At 46.9% G+C, this 16,849-nt stretch overlaps 1 protein-coding gene across 1 annotated transcript; it reads left to right on the top strand.

Moving 5' to 3' along the window:
- The first annotated feature begins 1,082 nt into the window (after positions 1-1,082).
- On the top strand, positions 1,083-15,903 carry HIF1AN (hypoxia inducible factor 1 subunit alpha inhibitor). The gene is made up of 8 exons (XM_024555736.4): positions 1,083-1,290; positions 1,573-1,823; positions 5,075-5,223; positions 7,006-7,151; positions 8,110-8,216; positions 8,529-8,592; positions 8,825-8,935; positions 9,777-15,903. Exons 1-8 carry the CDS (start codon positions 1,114-1,116, stop codon positions 9,819-9,821), a joined length of 1,050 nt encoding a protein of 349 aa, XP_024411504.2. The 5' UTR covers positions 1,083-1,113; the 3' UTR covers positions 9,822-15,903.
- The last annotated feature ends 946 nt before the right edge of the window (positions 15,904-16,849 follow it).

Raw genomic sequence — 16,849 nt, 5'->3', positions numbered from 1 at the left:
AAGCCTTGATTGCCACCCCCACCCTCAAACCCTCCACAGAGGTAACCCTATTATCAGTTTGGTGTAGCCTAGTTACTATGTAGCATAGTTGATAGGTAGCATAATTACATAGTTAAGCCAGTGTGTTGGTTTTCTGTTGCTGCAAGACAATTTATCATAAATTTAGCAGCCCAAAATAACACAAATTAATTATCTCACCTTTTCTATCAGTCTGGAGTGCAGGATGGGTTAGCTGGGTTTCAGCTCAGGGCCTCACTAGGCTGAAATCAAGGTACTGGTTGGGACTACTATCTCATCCGAGGCTTTTTCCAGGCTCAGTAGTTGTTGGCAGAATTCAGTTCCTTGCAGTTGTACGACTAAGGTCCATGCTTTCTTACTGGCTGCCAACCAGGAAGAAGCCTTTCTCAGCTCCTAGAGCCTACCTGCCATTGTCTGCCACTTAGTAGTTTGTTTCTTAAAGGCCAACAGAATGTCTTCTGTGGCTTCAAATCTCTCTCACTTCTGTCTCCAACCTCTAGACACAGATTTAAAGAGCTAGAGTGATTAGGTCAGGCCCACCCAGGGTAAATCGCCCTTTTGATGAACTCAGAGTGAACTGATTAGGGACCTTAATTACATTTTTGCCATATGACATAATCTCATTTCAGGAGTGCTATCCTATCATATTCTAAGTCCTGCTCTTATTAAAGGGGAGAGACATATATATGGCTTTTTTACCATGGAATGGAAGTCTTTGGTTTCATCTTAGAATTTGACTTATGACATTTTATAATCAATATAAATTGTTCGAAAATGTGGGATGTTCATGCTTGGCAACTATAGTAACATTGGACCCATAGCAAAATATCTTCAAGTGTGAGAGTAACACAGGCAGAAAAATCAAATGATGCTAAACAAACAAAAACCCCGTCGTCTGGCCCAGATCTTCAGGGGCGAAACTTAGGAGTGTAGAATTGTTGGTTACCATTGGTAGGAGCGCTTCCAGGTCTCCGCACTGCGTTTTCTGTGCCTGTGGACCGCTCTCTCTCGCAGCTCACCTCTATGGTTTCTGTTGTGTTTTATCCGGAATAGGCGGGGCTTCCGGTTCCGGTAGGGCCGTCCCTAGCGGCGGAGATGGCGGCTACAACGGCGGAGGCCGCGGCCTCAAGCTCCGCAGGACCCCGGGAAGAGGCCGAAGCCCCCAGCCCCTCCTGGAATGAGTCCCAGCTGCGCGGCTATAGCTTTCCGACCCGGCCCATCCCGCGTCTCAGTCAGAGCGACCCCCGGGCGGAGGAGCTCATCGAGAATGAGGTAGGGGGCGGGACCGCGTCCCCAGCGGCAGCGGGGGAGGGAGCTGGTTAGGAGGAGAGGTCAAAGGCGAACGCTGACAGAAGTAGGGAACTGGCCGGGTGGTGGACTGGGGCCTAAGGAGAGCTGGAGAGGAAGTCGGGAAGAACTGGGACTTGAGAGGTTCGTGTTGGTTAGCAGGAGAAATTGTTCTGAAGTTGGGAAGTAGGTGGAACCATGGAACCAGAATCCACCAGCTCTTTGGGACGACTTCTTCTTTTATTTCCATCTGGTGTTTTCGCTTAGGAGCCTGTGGTGCTGACCGACACAAATCTCGTGTATCCTGCCCTGAAATGGGATCTTGAATACCTGCAAGAGAATATTGGCAACGGAGACTTCTCTGTGTACAGTGCCAGTACGCACAAGTTCTTGTACTATGATGAGAAGAAGATGGCTAATTTCCAGAACTTTAAGCCAAGGTCTAACAGGGTGGAAATGAAATTCCATGAGTTTGTTGAGAAACTGCAGGATATACAGCAGCGAGGAGGGGAAGAGAGGTAAGTTCCCAGATGATGCTTTTCTATTGGCTCTAAGGCATGTATTTTCCCTTCCTGTACTTGAGGATTTGGAGGAGTTAGGTGAGTTTTCTAAATTGAAGGATGAGGGAATGCCGATCTTGAACTGTGACTCTCTACTTTTTGTCATCTTCATAAAGTGACAGTCCCAGTTGCTTACAAGGGTCAAGTGATGAACAAAATGAGTGAAGTTGTTTGAAGTTGCGTACAGTGAGGCTGAATGCGTATGCCCTGTTCAAAGTGAGATGTCATTACTCAACTTGCTTCCATGTGGGAGTTCAGTCTCAGATTGCCAGATATTCTGATGTTTCAAAAGAAGCCAGAAATCAGGATTTTTACAGTAAATCTTCTTGACTTTTAAATGTGCACAGCTGTTCAGATTTTTAAAAATGCTGCAAGGGGCCAAACAAAAATGTTTGTTGTTGGATTTAGCCTTGAGATTACCAGTTTGCAACCTGAAATATTAGACTGGCTGGGGATAGTTCAAGCTGAAAAGGTGTATAAATTGTTGTGACTCCGGGGTGAAGGAGATCAAGATCCCCTGTCTTAGGGAGATTAGATAAGAGGGGTATATTGATGCTCCCCCTTGTACTGGCGATAGCAAGCACAAGACACACACACAGGAGTGATTCTTCCTCTGCTTTTATTGCTGTTTATGAGACAGCCTCTTAGGAAGGTCTCGAACAGCATTCGGTCCCACCATTGTGTCCGAGGAATTGCTTTGACTAAGGACTTCATGATGAATGACCATCTCTATGGCACATTTGGTGCCCAGCCCTGGCCTTCCTGCCTCCCTTCTCTTTCTAACTGTTAGCAGTATGCGGCTGAGTGAATGGATTTGAAATACTGTATCTTTTTTTTCGTGTCTTCCTGACACTTAGCAGTTATCACAATGGTGGGACTTTGACTAAAAGAGTGTTGAGAGTCTGAGCTATGATTGAGCTGTTATTTACGTTTTTTTTTAAAGATTGTATTTATTTACTTTTTAGAGAGAGGTGAAGGCAGGGAGAAAGAGGAAGAGAAATATCCACATGAGGGATAAATCAATCGACTGCCTCTCGCACGCCCGCAACTGGGGAACCTGGCTGGCAACCCAGGCATGTGCCCTGACTGGGAATTGAACCTGCAACCTTTTGGTTCGCAGGCGGGAGCTCAATCCACTGAGCCACACCCGAGCAAAAGACAGGTTTAGTTGGTCATCTCATGCATTAATTTCCTTAAAATTAACAGCTTGCTCATGTGCATGTGCACACATGCATCCAGCATGCAGGTTGAGAGTTATTTAAACAGTGCTGGTGGAGTGTAAACCCATTTAATGAACATGTGCACTGGGATGAGCATGAGGTAAGTAAGACACATGAACCCTCTGGCTCCCCAGTCACTTTAAGTTTCTTATTCCCTATGGTGAAAGCATCCCCTCACTGTGAGTGTAGTCTGTACCTTCTGGGTGATTCAAGGAAAAGTTTTTCCTGAGTGCAAGTTGTGCCCTACCAGCTGACTAGCACCAGCCAGCTTCACTGCATAATGGTACAAGTTGTCATTCTGGAGTAAAGGTATTAGCATCCTCTTTGAGCTCTTTTGAGTATTTATTGTTAATATAACAGAAATTCTTTAGATTCAAGTTTCGTGCGTGGTCCTGTCTCTTTTAATCTCTGGGGAGAGTCCAAAGGTTGCATTAAAATCTTGAGGGTTCCTTGTCACTAAAAAAGTAGCTAATGTTTCCAGCTTATTAAGATTTCTAGTTAATGTTGCCCTGACTGGTGTGGCTCAGTGGATTGAGTGCTGGCCTGCAAACCAAAGGGTCGCCAGTTTGATTCCCAATCAGGGCACATGCCTTGGTTGCAGGCCAGGTCCCCAGTAGGGGGCATGCAAGAGGCAACCACATATTGATGTTTCTCTCCCTCATTCTCCCTCCCTTCCCCTCTCTCTAAAAATAAATACATTTTAAAAATCTTAAAAAAAAACCCACAAAATTTCTAGTTAATGTTGCCTTAAATATCATGGTCTACGCATTCAGATACCTTTGAGCCTTTTGAAGTAACATTCTCAAGACCAAGAACGGGCTGCTTTTGTATTGTGCCTTCCAGCGCCCTTACTAATGTCTCTTGGGCTTGATTAAATGTGTCTGGGTTTTCATATTACCTTAAGAAACTTCTGGTAGTCCTCAGGGGTGTTAGGAGCCCTGGGCCTGCAGAAAGCCTGGTGAGGCATCTTCCTTCAGCTGTAGGAAGGGTGCTATAGAGATGTGGCTGAATCAGTTAAGATAAACTAGACTTCAGGCCAGAACTCTGCAACTGTTTCACTCACACTGCATGTCCATCACTGGTCACCTGGAGGAAGCTCTGCTCTCAATATGATCTTTTTCACTTTGGGACCTAGATTGCCCCAGCGGGTACTGTCTGAAACTTTGCAGTTACTGTGGCAGAGGGAAAAAATGTAGTGGTAGTGTGTACTGATTCTTAAAATTATAGTTTGGAAGCAACACAAGTCACTTCTGTGGATATTTCATTGGCCAAAGCAAGTTAAATAAATGACTTCAAGAGGGTACAGAAGACTAACTCCCACAGAGAAGGAACTAGCTCTTGGTGAACAGTAACTTGATCTATGACAACGGCCATTGAGGGCCAAAGGGGATGTCCTGGGCCCAGACAGTCTCTGGGACAGGCATCCTAGGGTCTGTGGATAGACTTGGAGGAATCTAGGAAAGAAATTGTATGAAAGTTCTGTCTGTGTGTGCATTTTATGGGGAACCTTTCTTGGATTCTTAAAGGATTTATGCTGTGACCAGAAAAACGTTACGATCATTTCTCTAAAATAAGAAGTTTTGCCGGATAGCTCAGTTGGTTAGAGCGTTGTCCTGATATGCCGAGGTTGCTGGTTTGATCTCCGGTCAGGGCACATACAAGAAGCAACCAATAAATGCATAAATAAGTGGAGCAACAAATCCATGGTTCTCTCTCCCTCTCCCCTTCCCCTCCTCCCCCACTTCCTTCTCTCTCTAAAAAGTCAGTAAGTAAAAATAAAAAAGAGTTTGGTGTTGAACAGAGTCCAAAGAAGGATAAGTAAGGATTCGGTTCTGTGAGAATCCATGTTGGTTAAGTTTCGCGTGATAGTAGTTCTTCTCTGTGGGAGATGCTGGTGTGGGTTTGGGCTTAGAGTTCCAGATGTGGGGAGGCCATGCCAAGGGACTGTGTGTACATGCACTAATGAGATCTTCTTCTTGGGGAACATAGGTTGTATCTGCAGCAAACGCTCAATGACACTGTGGGCAGGAAGATTGTCATGGACTTCTTGGGTTTTAACTGGAACTGGATTAATAAGCAACAGGGAAAGCGTGGCTGGGGGCAGCTGACCTCCAATCTGCTGCTCATAGGCATGGAAGGTAAGACATCTTTCAGAAGGCAGCATAGCTTGGAGTCAGTCGTACAAACCTGGGTCCTAATCCTGTGTTCCACCATTCACTCCCTGACTTTGAACAAGTGACTTGACTTTCTCAAGCCTCAGCCACCTCATCTGCAAAAGGACCGTGAGAGTATCTTATAAATAGCTGTGAAGATGGAATAAGATAATTTATGTTGTCTTTAAGCTAGTTTCATGCACACTAAAAAAAAAGTCCCCTTTTCCCTTCCTAAGTTGCTGCATGACTGTGTATACTCAGATATCAGGAATCTCTGAAATACTGCTCTTCTCTTTTGGATGTGTCTGTATTCAGAACATTTTTATCCCAGTAGAAGAGAGGATGTATTTTTCCAATATAAATCAAATCTTAATTTCTGAAAAGATAATACATTCACGGGGTTAAATTCAAAAGGTATAAATAGGAATATAATGACAAATCTCTCTTCCGCTCCTTATTTCTCAGCCTCCCAACTCCCTTCCCTGGAGGCACCGCATGTTATTAGTTGTTTGTGTATCCTGCTAGAGAATTTTTTATGTAAATATGTTCTTTTGGGTTTTTTTCTTTTGAATAAAAGGAGACGCCTTTAAATTCCAGTCAGAAGAAGGAGAAAGCCACTTACCTCATTCTTATTTTTATTTCCAGCACTACCTCAGTGCCAGGCCCACACTTAGTAAATGGTGACTAAATTGGGTTGAACATGGAAGCAATTACTCGTCATTCGCCACCGGGCCCTGAAGTCTCTTCCCCCTTTGATTATCCTTTCTTCAGATTCGGTGCATCTTATGGATTGATCCTTAACCTGTCCCTGTGAAACCAACTCTTGGTTCACCTTCCAGGAACCAGTTCTGGTTTACTTGACTGTGCTTTTCTGTTGCTTTCCTGTCTTGTGTTAGAGTGCAGGAAAGTGGAGCCATCAGGTAGAGTTGAGAGAGCAAATCCCCCTTGGGGAACATTAAGAAGGCAGCTGTCTTGGCCCACCCAGGCAGACCTGGAGGATGTCTTCTACACCCCATGCCCTGCAGAGGGCCCTTCAGCTTTCAAGGATTGTGCAAAGGATGAGAAACAGATGTGGCCCCAGTTACAAAGAGAAGATAGAGCATACACACACTATGGCAGAACTAATTCAAGGTGACATTTAAGATAATTTGCCTTATTCAAGTTACGCAACACTCTTTAGTATCTGATATGTGTACCCCTATGAGAATCAACAACCCCAGTGTTGCTCTAAGACGTGTTGCATCCCACAGGTGTGTTGAAATGGTAGGAAAGGTTGAGAATTTTTACACTCCAAAAGAGCTACCCAGAGCAAGTACGAATTCATACAACTCAAAAGTGACTGGTTAATTCCATCAAAGAACATCATGCATGCGTTGTTGATACCAGTCATTTCAATTGTTTCCAAGTCTTGCTTTGCTACCCCTGAATTCTTGCAATAGTCATTAAGAGTATAAGTATATATATTTCTTCGCTAGACTTGTATCATTTCGATGTGCTGTTGCCTCCAGTAAGGGCAGGAGCCATTATTTAAGAAAGTCTACTTTGCTAATTGATGCTGAATCCTTACTGCTAGACTTATTACTGATTAAAAATGTAACACCTAATTTGCCGAGAGTTGTAATTGCCATCTCCCTGATTCTGCTGGATTTTTTTTATTAGGAACGCTAAGCTGGATGGGCAGGCTGCGTTTCTCTCCAGCACTGCGCCCTGTGTTCCAGTCTGTGCAATAGAACCATTGCTCTGAATAAGATGTTTTTCTTTTTCCAGGAAATGTGACACCTGCTCACTATGATGAGCAACAGAACTTCTTTGCTCAGATAAAGGGCTACAAGCGATGCATTTTATTTCCTCCGGATCAGTTTGAGTGCCTCTACCCATATCCTGTTCATCACCCCTGTGACAGACAGAGCCAGGTGAGCTCATGTGCTCGGAGAAAGATAGAGCACTCCGTGGGGATCCACGGCTGGCATGTCTTTCCCCTTCCCTCTGGTGGTATGCCAGGTTTGGACAAGCTCAGCGTAATTTCATGGTGTAGCTCCTAACAGGGTGGGGCAAAAGTAGGTTGACAGTTGTTTGTGTGAAAACTAATACAATAATAAATGATAATATAAGAGTAAACTCTGTGTTTCCTGTACTCACAACTGTCAACCTACTTTTGCCCCACCCTGCCTATTCCAGGCCCCCATGGCAGTCCCCAGGTGACTCTAAGTATAAACAGCCCTGTAGTAATTTCTGGAGGGCTGACCATAGCACTGATGCTGATGGAGTCAGGTCACTGTATGATAAGATTACAAGTTCATGGAACAAAAGGTGTTATGTCTCCATTGGATTTAGTAATTGTTTTCTTTTGTCAGGGTTGCTGCTGCTTTTTACTAAAAAGGAGGGCAAATAGAATTGAGATATTTCACTTAATGTTTTTTCTGGATTCAAGTCAGGTATAGGGTTGACTTTGTTGCCAACCAGAAAGGTCATTTTCTTTCTTGAGGTGAAAGCTATCTAGCTACTTCATGTAGGAGTCTTGACTGGTTAGAGTGTTTGGAAGAAAGTTTCTGAAGGTTTGGGTGAAGGATGAGTCCTGATTGCACATATCTGCAGGCAGTGAGTAGGTTTTCTGACCTGCAAGCTGTGATGACTGGCTTCTGGCCTCAGCAGCACTGAGGCCTAATGTTCTTTATGGATCAACATTTGAATAATGGCCCATCTTATTTGTTTAACGTGTGTTTTGTCTTCTGCTGGATATAAATTTTAAAGTCATCTTTTTCTCTTTTTTAAGGTGTCTTTTTTTTTGACTACCAGAGTAACTTTCACATAGTAGTTAATGATAAAAATTTGGTGATTGACCCATTTTTTTCTTTCTCTTGAACATCTCAGGTGGACTTTGATAATCCTGACTACGAGAGGTTCCCCAATTTCCAGAACGTGGTTGGTTACGAAACAGTGGTTGGTCCTGGTGATGTTCTTTACATCCCAATGTACTGGTGAGGAGCGGGCTAGGACTGGGGAGTTCTTGGGAGTGTATTTTCTCATTCTCTGGAAAGCCTTGTCTGTATCCCTTCCGAGTTGGGGCAGGATTGCTCTTAGGTGATGAACAGGAAGGTTGGCACATCCAGATGTGAGCACACTGAACATGGGGGAGATGACAACCCTATCTCTAGCCCCAGGGTGTGTTTGAGAGGCTGAGCATAAAGATACTGTCTTCATTATTTCCCTTAGCTGGGCTCTACCTAGTTCTGCATCCCTCCCTTTGAAAAGTATTGGTGGCAAACAGGAGGCTGTTTATTTTCTTGCAGGTGGCATCATATAGAGTCATTACTAAATGGGGGGATTACCATCACTGTGAACTTCTGGTATAAGGTGAATATGGGTTTTTTCCTAGGTGGGACTGGGGTGAGGTAGGTGTCATAAATTATTTGGAAGCAGGGTGGGGAGGTTGGCTATCTCTGAAAGTGATTCCCGGGTCTTTGGAAAGATGCAAAGGGATGGGTTTGAATTGTGTGTCTTAGAAGGGGAGATTCTACCGAGGAATAGTAGGTGACACCGAAGCCTTCTGCTAAAGACATTTCCTGAGCTGCTGCTTCCTTTGCAGGGGGCGCCTACGCCTAAGAGAATTGAATATCCTCTCAAAGCCCATCAGAAAGTGGCCATAATGAGAAACATTGAGAAGATGCTTGGAGAGGCCTTGGGGAACCCACAAGAGGTATGTGGCTATTCCACGGTGGCATTGCCATGGTTCACTGGGCAGTGACCAGGGAAAGTCAGGATGGGTGTCACATTCTCCATAGCTCCTCTGCTTCAGTATCTGGTGTCCTATCCATAGAGGTTATGGGTATGTTCAGAAAAGCCTTGTTTTCTGGTGAGAGCTGGGCTTGACTGGCGGATCAATTATAATCTGTTCCATGCTAGTGGTAATGTTCCCCATGGGGCTTGTGTGCCAGCTGGGGACCCCTGAGGGGATTCTTCTGGAATGGGAATCAAGCAGTAAAGCATCTCCTCACACTCTCCCAGCTGTGCTAAGGCTGCTCTAGGTAATGTTGCGACCTGCTTCCCACACAGGTGTGCCAGTGGCCCATTGGGTAAATGGGGGAGGTTTGTGTAATGCCCTTGCCTCCATCCTGTGGTTAGCTTCAGCATCCAGAGGACCTGTGGGGTTGGGAGATGGCACTAGACTCAATTGCAGGTGTTCTTTTCAGTATATAAAGGCACCTAACATTCTCAAGGCACATTTAAGAAATGTGCAGGCACACACTCTTAGGTGTTTGGGGGCTAGTAGCTCCTCTGACCTTCTGTCCATTTGGTGCTGCTTACAGGCGCAGGATATTGTGAGGGGGAAGGTAATACAAGGTGGACCCGGAGTAGAGGGCCATGCCCCAGGTTACAGGGTTGACCTCCAGGAAGAGACTTGGTTAGAGGTTTACAAGATTGAATAAAAGCCTTGTCCCTGCCCTTGGCTGGACATTGAATGTCTCCAGACATACCTATGTCCAGCTCCAGGGTCAGGGAACAGGCAGTTCTGACTGACTCCTCATGTCTTTTCACAGGTGGGGCCCTTGTTGAACACAATGATCAAGGGCCGATACAACTAGCCTGCCAGGAGTCAAGGCTTCCTGCTGGGTGACCGCTAGCCCGTCCACACCGCTTCATTGATGAGGACAGGAGACTCCAAGCACTAGTATTGCACGCAGCACTTAATGGACTGGACTCTTGCCATGGCCCTGGAGGCAGGTGTTTGGGGCGAGGCAGGGTGGTTGGCGCTCCACTCCCATTTGGAGGAATTTCTTACCCTTGCCTCTGTGCCCCAGCACCTTCCCTCCATACCCCTCTAAAGTCCTGCATTCAGTGTGTGGAGTTCCAGCTTCTGGTTGTCATGTCTGTGTGTGTCAACCTCAGGATGTGTGTGTGCATGTGTGTGCATGCACACGCATTGTGTATCTGTTTTTTACACCCTTCTTTCGGGTCAGGACCCCACTTCTGGCTCTCAGCCCTATCTCCTGCAACCTGTGTGCCTCAGCCTGAGAGAGAGGAGATGCTCTGGGATGCCCACTACATCTGGGCTGCAGGACCAGAGCTCTCCTGACCTTTTGGTCAGTCGGCTTCCTTCAGGTTTCATGGAGTCAGGCGCTAGGCTGGGCGGTAATGGCTACTAGGGTTACAATGGGGAGAGTGAAAAGAAGGCTTGCTTTGCGGGCCTAGAGAGCTTTCTATGAGAGAATTAGGTTCCAACTTGGACCTTCATGCTCAAGCCATATATAGAAAAGAGCCTTGGGATACAAGAGCCAAGGATCATGCGTAAGTTTAAAATTTTAGACACATACAGCTCTCTTTCAGCACCAGCTCTTGCTCCCTGTGCTGGGTACCAAGGGAGTCCTAGCAGTGGCTTTTCTGGGGCCTAGGGGTGCACAACTCTGCAGGGTGTGTGTGTGCATGCACACTGGCCTGCCTCTCTGCTTCCCGAGTTTCTCTGCTGCTTAATCTTGTCCAGAGGGATATACAGGGGGAACCCCAGGGCAGTACTACCTGACCTAACCTAAAGAATTTAAAGTCAGTTTTAGCCATTGGATGTTGGTCAGGACTCACTACAACCTGCCTAAATGAGGCTGACTGGCCAGCCTCCCCTGCCCGGGCTACATCCTCTATGTCTGTGGAGCTTTCTGGCTGAGTAGAAAAAATGGGGTCCAGCTTAGGCAACTAAGTCACCACCTGTCATCCACCTCACGGCAAGGACAAAAATGTAGCCTTGTCTCTTAAAGCCAGCGCCTCTGCCAGACCCCACTTGTAGTGTTTCACAAACACCCTCAAAAGTCAGGGCAACTGGTGGGTCACAGAACTGTAATTTCCTCCTCATAGCTCCTCGTGGGAACCCCTCTCAGGGCTGCAGCTTAACAACTGAGCAGCTGTGCGCTGCGCAACTCAGAGCGCCATTGTTCACATCTGTGCAGGGGCAGTGGGGTGCCTGGAATCGGGCAGTACGGTGGGCCTGTGTCTTGTCGCCTCCACTTCCATCTCCGTGTCCCTTCTCTCTGGAAGGAAAGAGGAGTTGGAGTCTCTGGGTTTATATTTTTCTTTTTCTCTTTTTTTTGGCCAAAGGTTTACTTCTGGTGTCTGAGCTGTGGCTCTAACCCCCAAAGCTCAGTTTACAGTTCCAGTGCACTGATGGACTGAGAAGTGTGTGTGTGTGGCTGTGTCTTTCACGAGGGGTGTTTATTTTTATGCTCCATTCCGGGGTTCTCTGATGCAGTGTGTGCACAAACACGGTACCTTCTCAAGTGTAGTTCTTTCAAATATAGCCAATGCTGGGAAATGCCATCGCAACGATTTCCATCCTTCTGTCTCTCTTGGGAAAGACGAGTGCACAGAGAAAACCAGGCAGATGGGGGATGACCTTGACCACAACCATGCTCTGAAAGACAGCAGATTGTTTTTGTTCTCCTCAGCAGGCCTGCTGCATTGTCAACTGCAAAGATGTGGGTTGATGTACAGCAGGGACGTGTGTGCCACTCAGCTGGTCCTTACTGGGTGCGGTGCTGACATAGGTTGGACCTAAGGGGACGGAGGGGCATACCTACACAGGATTGGTTACGATCCATGGGTAATATAATAGTCACTGCTCATTATTAGACACCTAATGTGTGTGCCTAGTGCTTTTATCTTTGTTCCTCACTATCTTCCAAGGTAGGTATTCTCATTTTACAGCTGAAGAAAAGGGCTCAGAGAGGCTAAGTGATCAGTGGCAGGATTCCAACCTAGTGCTGTTTGGCTACAAACCCCCTGCTGCTCCTTTTCAGCCAAACTGTTGCTTCTTTTACCTCCTCCCCTGTACTGCAGGCCAGCCTCAGCTCCTACCCCATTGGGCGTTGTCTGGTGCAGAAGATAGAGCACAGTGAGAAAGCTCTTCTGGGTTCCATCTAAAGACATCTGGGGAAAACCTCTGGGAAGCCATAAATTGAGTTAAGAGTGCTGGAAGGAGCTATGGGGAGACTGAGTTCTAGATCCCATTGTGTTACTAGTGTGTCCTCAGATAGGTCCCATAACTTGTCCAGCATGCTTCTGCATCAATAGAATTGAAGATCTAGGTGACCACTAAGAACCTGAATTCGTGTTCTGTGCACTCCTTTTCCTCCCAGGAAGAGGTTGAGGCTCTTCATTTAACTAGGTTAGGGTCATTTGGGCTCATGTTCTCCTTGGGGCAAAGGAAACATTTCTTCCCTTTTGCTTACCCCTATTGTGGAGGCAGACACCATGGGAAGGTAAGGAATTTGAGGTCAGCTATGTTGCACCTCACATGCTCCCCTTTTTACTCCAGTAGGTACAGAGGAAGCTACTGTTGTGAAGTCAAATATTTGTTGGGGGGTTGGAGTTTGGGGGATGGAGGAAGGGCTGTTCTGGGCATTAGTTGAGCAGATGCCCAGGATGCCTGGGGGAGACCAGCTTCCCCTACAAATCAGAGCTCTAAATTACAAGGTTTTTACCAATGCGAACAGTTGGGGGAAGTCGTCTGCTCTCATTTGCGTAATGGTTTCTGTCACTGGTGATTAGACACAGGATGAAGGAAAAGAAATTTGACAATTAGGAATGAGTGATCATTAATCTGAATCTGTTAGGAGACAGAGAGGGGAAGGATCCTTATTGGCCAGCCCAGTATGGGGGAGACCCTCCCTCTGCCCCCCAGAGACTCTTGTTTCACCTACCCTTTTATTGTACCCACAAGCAGGCCGAGCTGGTATTTCTTAAGAAAGAATAGGTGGGCCCAGTCCCCAGCTTGAGGTGGATACAGGAACACATCTACAGGCATGAGCCAACACGGAGAGAGATGGATGTGAAGAGCAAACGATGGGGCAGAGAAAAAGGGTATAGTTTTGACATGTGCTATTTGTGAAAAATACTCTTGTAATCAACTCTCCAGACGACCAGCCAGTGGCAAGTATTTGTTACATTCTAGCACTGCAGAGTGTGGAGAAAACCTGGTCTTTATCTTCTAGGAGCTTCTGCTTAGTTGAAGAAACCACGTGAAATAACCAGAAGTTATAAAACCATGTGCTTGTACGCTGTGATGGCAAAATCAGACTGTTGAAGGAAGAGGAAGATCAGTAAAAAGCAGAGCTCTTCCTCTGGGCTCCTCCAAGTCCGTGGGCTCTGCAGGGAGGGACGCTTCCCTCCAGGCCTCCTGGCAACGTTGATTTTCCCCCACGGAGGCACTGAGGCCCCTGCCCAGGTGTGTGAGCAGGTGATGAGATTAACTTAAAGGCTGTGTCTTGGCTGTGGAGAGTCCCCACTTGGATCTTCTCAGGTCTCCACATTTCCTCCTCTCATCCCTCTGCACCTTGGTGCAGACTTCAAGGACAATATTAATTTGCACCAGTTGGTAGTTACTCCTGTTGGCGACCTGTATGTAGTGGGTTCCTTAGATCAGAGGCTCCCGCAAGGGTTGGGTGCAGTCGTGGCAGTAGGATGGTTGTCTGCTCTCAGAATGTGAACTTCCCAAGGACGGGACTCCCCTTGGTAAATTCCCTCTTGGGCTTCCCTTCACAGTCCAGTGCAGAGTTTAGTAGGGCTGCAGGGAATGGCCCTCAGTTTTAAAATAGACCAGTTTTACTCAAAACAGTGGATGCTGGGATGCACCTAGAAGTGACTCATGGAGTTCCTGAGGCCTTGGCTTAACTTCAGCCAATGTCCCTCTTCTTTGGGCTCTCCAGTGCTTGTCCTCCAATCCCTGCCCATGTCTCTGGTGTCCTTGCAAAAAGTCTGTTCTTACGAGATGTTCCAACTTCCCTTTTCCAGAGCTCCCCCAGTTTCTCCTACTCAACCTTCCCCTGCCCTGTCTCTTCAGCAGCCCCTTCGCCTCAGGCTTTTTTCCTAAACAGTCGCCCTTTTCTCAGGTGTTCCAGACTGCAAGCGTGTGGACAGACTTTCTCTAGGACCTCTCTCTGGGGTCACTGCTGTTACCTTAGAGTCATCTTTTCTGACCCGCAGGAGTTGTGTTTACCCAGGGTTAGTCCATTTGTTTCCTGTGCGCTCTGTCCTCTTGTCATTTTCTGTATCTCTTCTAACTCGGGTGGCTCGCTGCTAGTCTTCAGCCAGCTCTGTTTAATCCTCACAGGTCTTGGGGGAGCCCTGCTAAAAACTTAGTGCATTTCTGGGGCATGAAGCCTCAGACACTGGCAGCCTTGAGGCCCAGCGGCGTATGATCAGTGCGGCCACCAGAGATGGGTGAGGGGAGGGTACCTAGAGAGTTGTGAACGGTGGCGAGCCAGTGAGGGGGACTGGGCAGGAGACTCTGCAGGAGTGGGGCCGGGCAGGCCAGGGTGGAAGAGCCGAAGTGTGTGTTTCCATCTAGAGGCATCTAGGTCAAGCATGTCAGGGATGGGGGCATTTTGTGAACGTCCCCTAGTTTCTCTCAGGTGTTTTTGGCAATGCTCCGAGTCACTGAGTTTAGCTTACCTCTGCATTTCAGTGTTAGCTGGAAGGAAACAGCATGTTGAGTCGTCACATGCCTGGAGTGGAGATCTTAGGTGAGAAAGGCCCTGGAGGCTGGGGCAGGAGGACACGGCCCCCGCCACTGGTCAGCTTATACCCAGACTAACGCTTCACTCCTCCAGGTGCTTGAGGGCAGTAACTGATTATGGGCCTCATCATCTTCCCTACCTAAAAGCTGGTCTGTGGGTGACATTTTGGGCAGGAGAAGGTGTCCGTTAATATGAATGTGAAACATCCTAGCACAGTGTTTAAAAGCATGGATTTGGGAGTCAGATGTCTTCGGTTCTGGTTTTTAGCTTTACTGCTTTGTCAGCTGGGTTTGACCTAGTTGATTGACTTAACCTCTCTGAACCTGCTTCCTCAACTATAATGGTATGTGTGGCGGAGAAGGGGGTTATTGAAAATACCTACCTCAGGGTAGTTGAATTAACCGAAACAATGTAAAGCTTTAGCACAGTGCCTGGCAAGCACTTAATAAATGGCATGGTGGTGGTGGTGGTGATGTTATTACACAACTTACAGAAACTTGATTTCAGTGACTAAGGTTTCCAGTGATTCCTTCCTTCTCAGTGAAAGCATAGGGAAGGATAAGGAAAATACCCCGGAGGAACACATGTTGAACTGGGAGCAGACAAAAGAGCCTTGGTACCTAAACCTGCCCTAGAGGGAGGGAAAAAGGCACGTGTCGGATGTCTGCTGCCTGATCAGCTAGACTTGACTGCTCTCCAAAATGGGGGGGGGGGTGCCTATCGGCTGCTGAGCTCTCCTTACTCTGTGAGGGGTGAGGGCATCTAGATGAGTTCCCCTCACACCTGGAGAAGCTGTTGCCAACCTCACACTGAGACCCTGGCAGTCAAATCGGGCCCCCTTGGTTCAATTTTATTCCGTACCCCTCTGTGTATTTAAGGTGTATGTGTGTTAGGGTGGTTCTAGGACAGGGGCATTCAGAAGAGAATGCAGAAAGTTATAAGATGGGAGTCTTAACAGCCACCATTTGTGGAGTGCCCTGGAGCACTTCTGTTCCAGACCCGTGCTTGTTCCTTCCCATGTGCTCTCAGTTTGGCGGGGGCGACAAGTAGGCAATTAACATTGCAGGTGCACAGAGGATGTGCACCTGACAAGCTCAGGTGTTCGCAGTAGGCTTCCTGCCAGAAGTAACATTTTAAGCTGATACACCTGAAAGATAACCAGCTTGGGGAGTAGTAAAAGGCATGAATTTCTTCTCTGACTTGCCTCTCTCCCAGTCCCAAAACACACACTCTGCTTGTCCATGTTTAAGGGATTTATTATTCACTCCCGGGAAGGGACCACCAGCCAGGGGATGGACCTCAAAAAGAAGAAAGCCCTTTGGTTAGCCACAGAAGTGTTTGAAAATCATTTTGGTTTCTGGTCCAGGTTTGACCTGGGTTGCAAATGGATTGGACTTGGTCATTTGCAGTCCTTCCTCAGAAGACTAGCCTCTGGAGCTACCCTGCTACCCTACTTGGAAGAGCTTTTGGATCCAGGTATTCAGAACGCAGCCTGAGATGTATTCTGGCTGCCTGGAATTCTCAGCCCTTTCTACACTGAGATCCCATTGATCTCTTAGGTTCTGCCTGCCCCTATCCCCAGACACTCACTCTCCCCACTCTGAATCAAGCCCCTCTACAGTTCCCCTCTGTAGCCACTCACATCCTCTTGCCTCTGACCCTGGTCCCTGGCCCATAGGTGAAAAAGACCCCTCTCTGGCGTGTGCTAAGCTATCTCTGAACTACAGGCTATTCTGTATTCTGTAGTCACCTTGTATTCACCTGTTACCTTCCAGATTTCTGTGGCTGGCCTCAGAAAATATTGCTATATTTTACTCATTTTCCTTAAAACCTATTCACTTGGTCATTGAGGACAATCCTGCCCTTCAGAGAAGTTCTGCTTCTTAACCAAACATCTAAACTAATCTGGGCTAGGTTTTTATTACCTCGAGTATTACAGAGTGCAGTATAGGGTAGTGGTTGAGAATGGGGGCCTTGCATACTTGTCTTGGCTTTGAATCCTAGGTATGTCATGCTAAGTGACCTTGGGCAAATGACAAACTGCGTGAAACTCATATGTATGGGGATAACATTACCTACCTTGTCAGGGTTACATGAAATAAGGTGTGTTA

Source organism: Desmodus rotundus, chromosome 4 (genome assembly GCF_022682495.2).
Source record: "Desmodus rotundus isolate HL8 chromosome 4, HLdesRot8A.1, whole genome shotgun sequence".
In the NCBI taxonomy this organism is placed as follows: domain Eukaryota; kingdom Metazoa; phylum Chordata; class Mammalia; order Chiroptera; family Phyllostomidae; genus Desmodus; species Desmodus rotundus.
The sequence above is the reverse complement of the archived record's forward strand: the minus strand, read 5'-3'. Positions and strand labels throughout refer to the sequence as shown.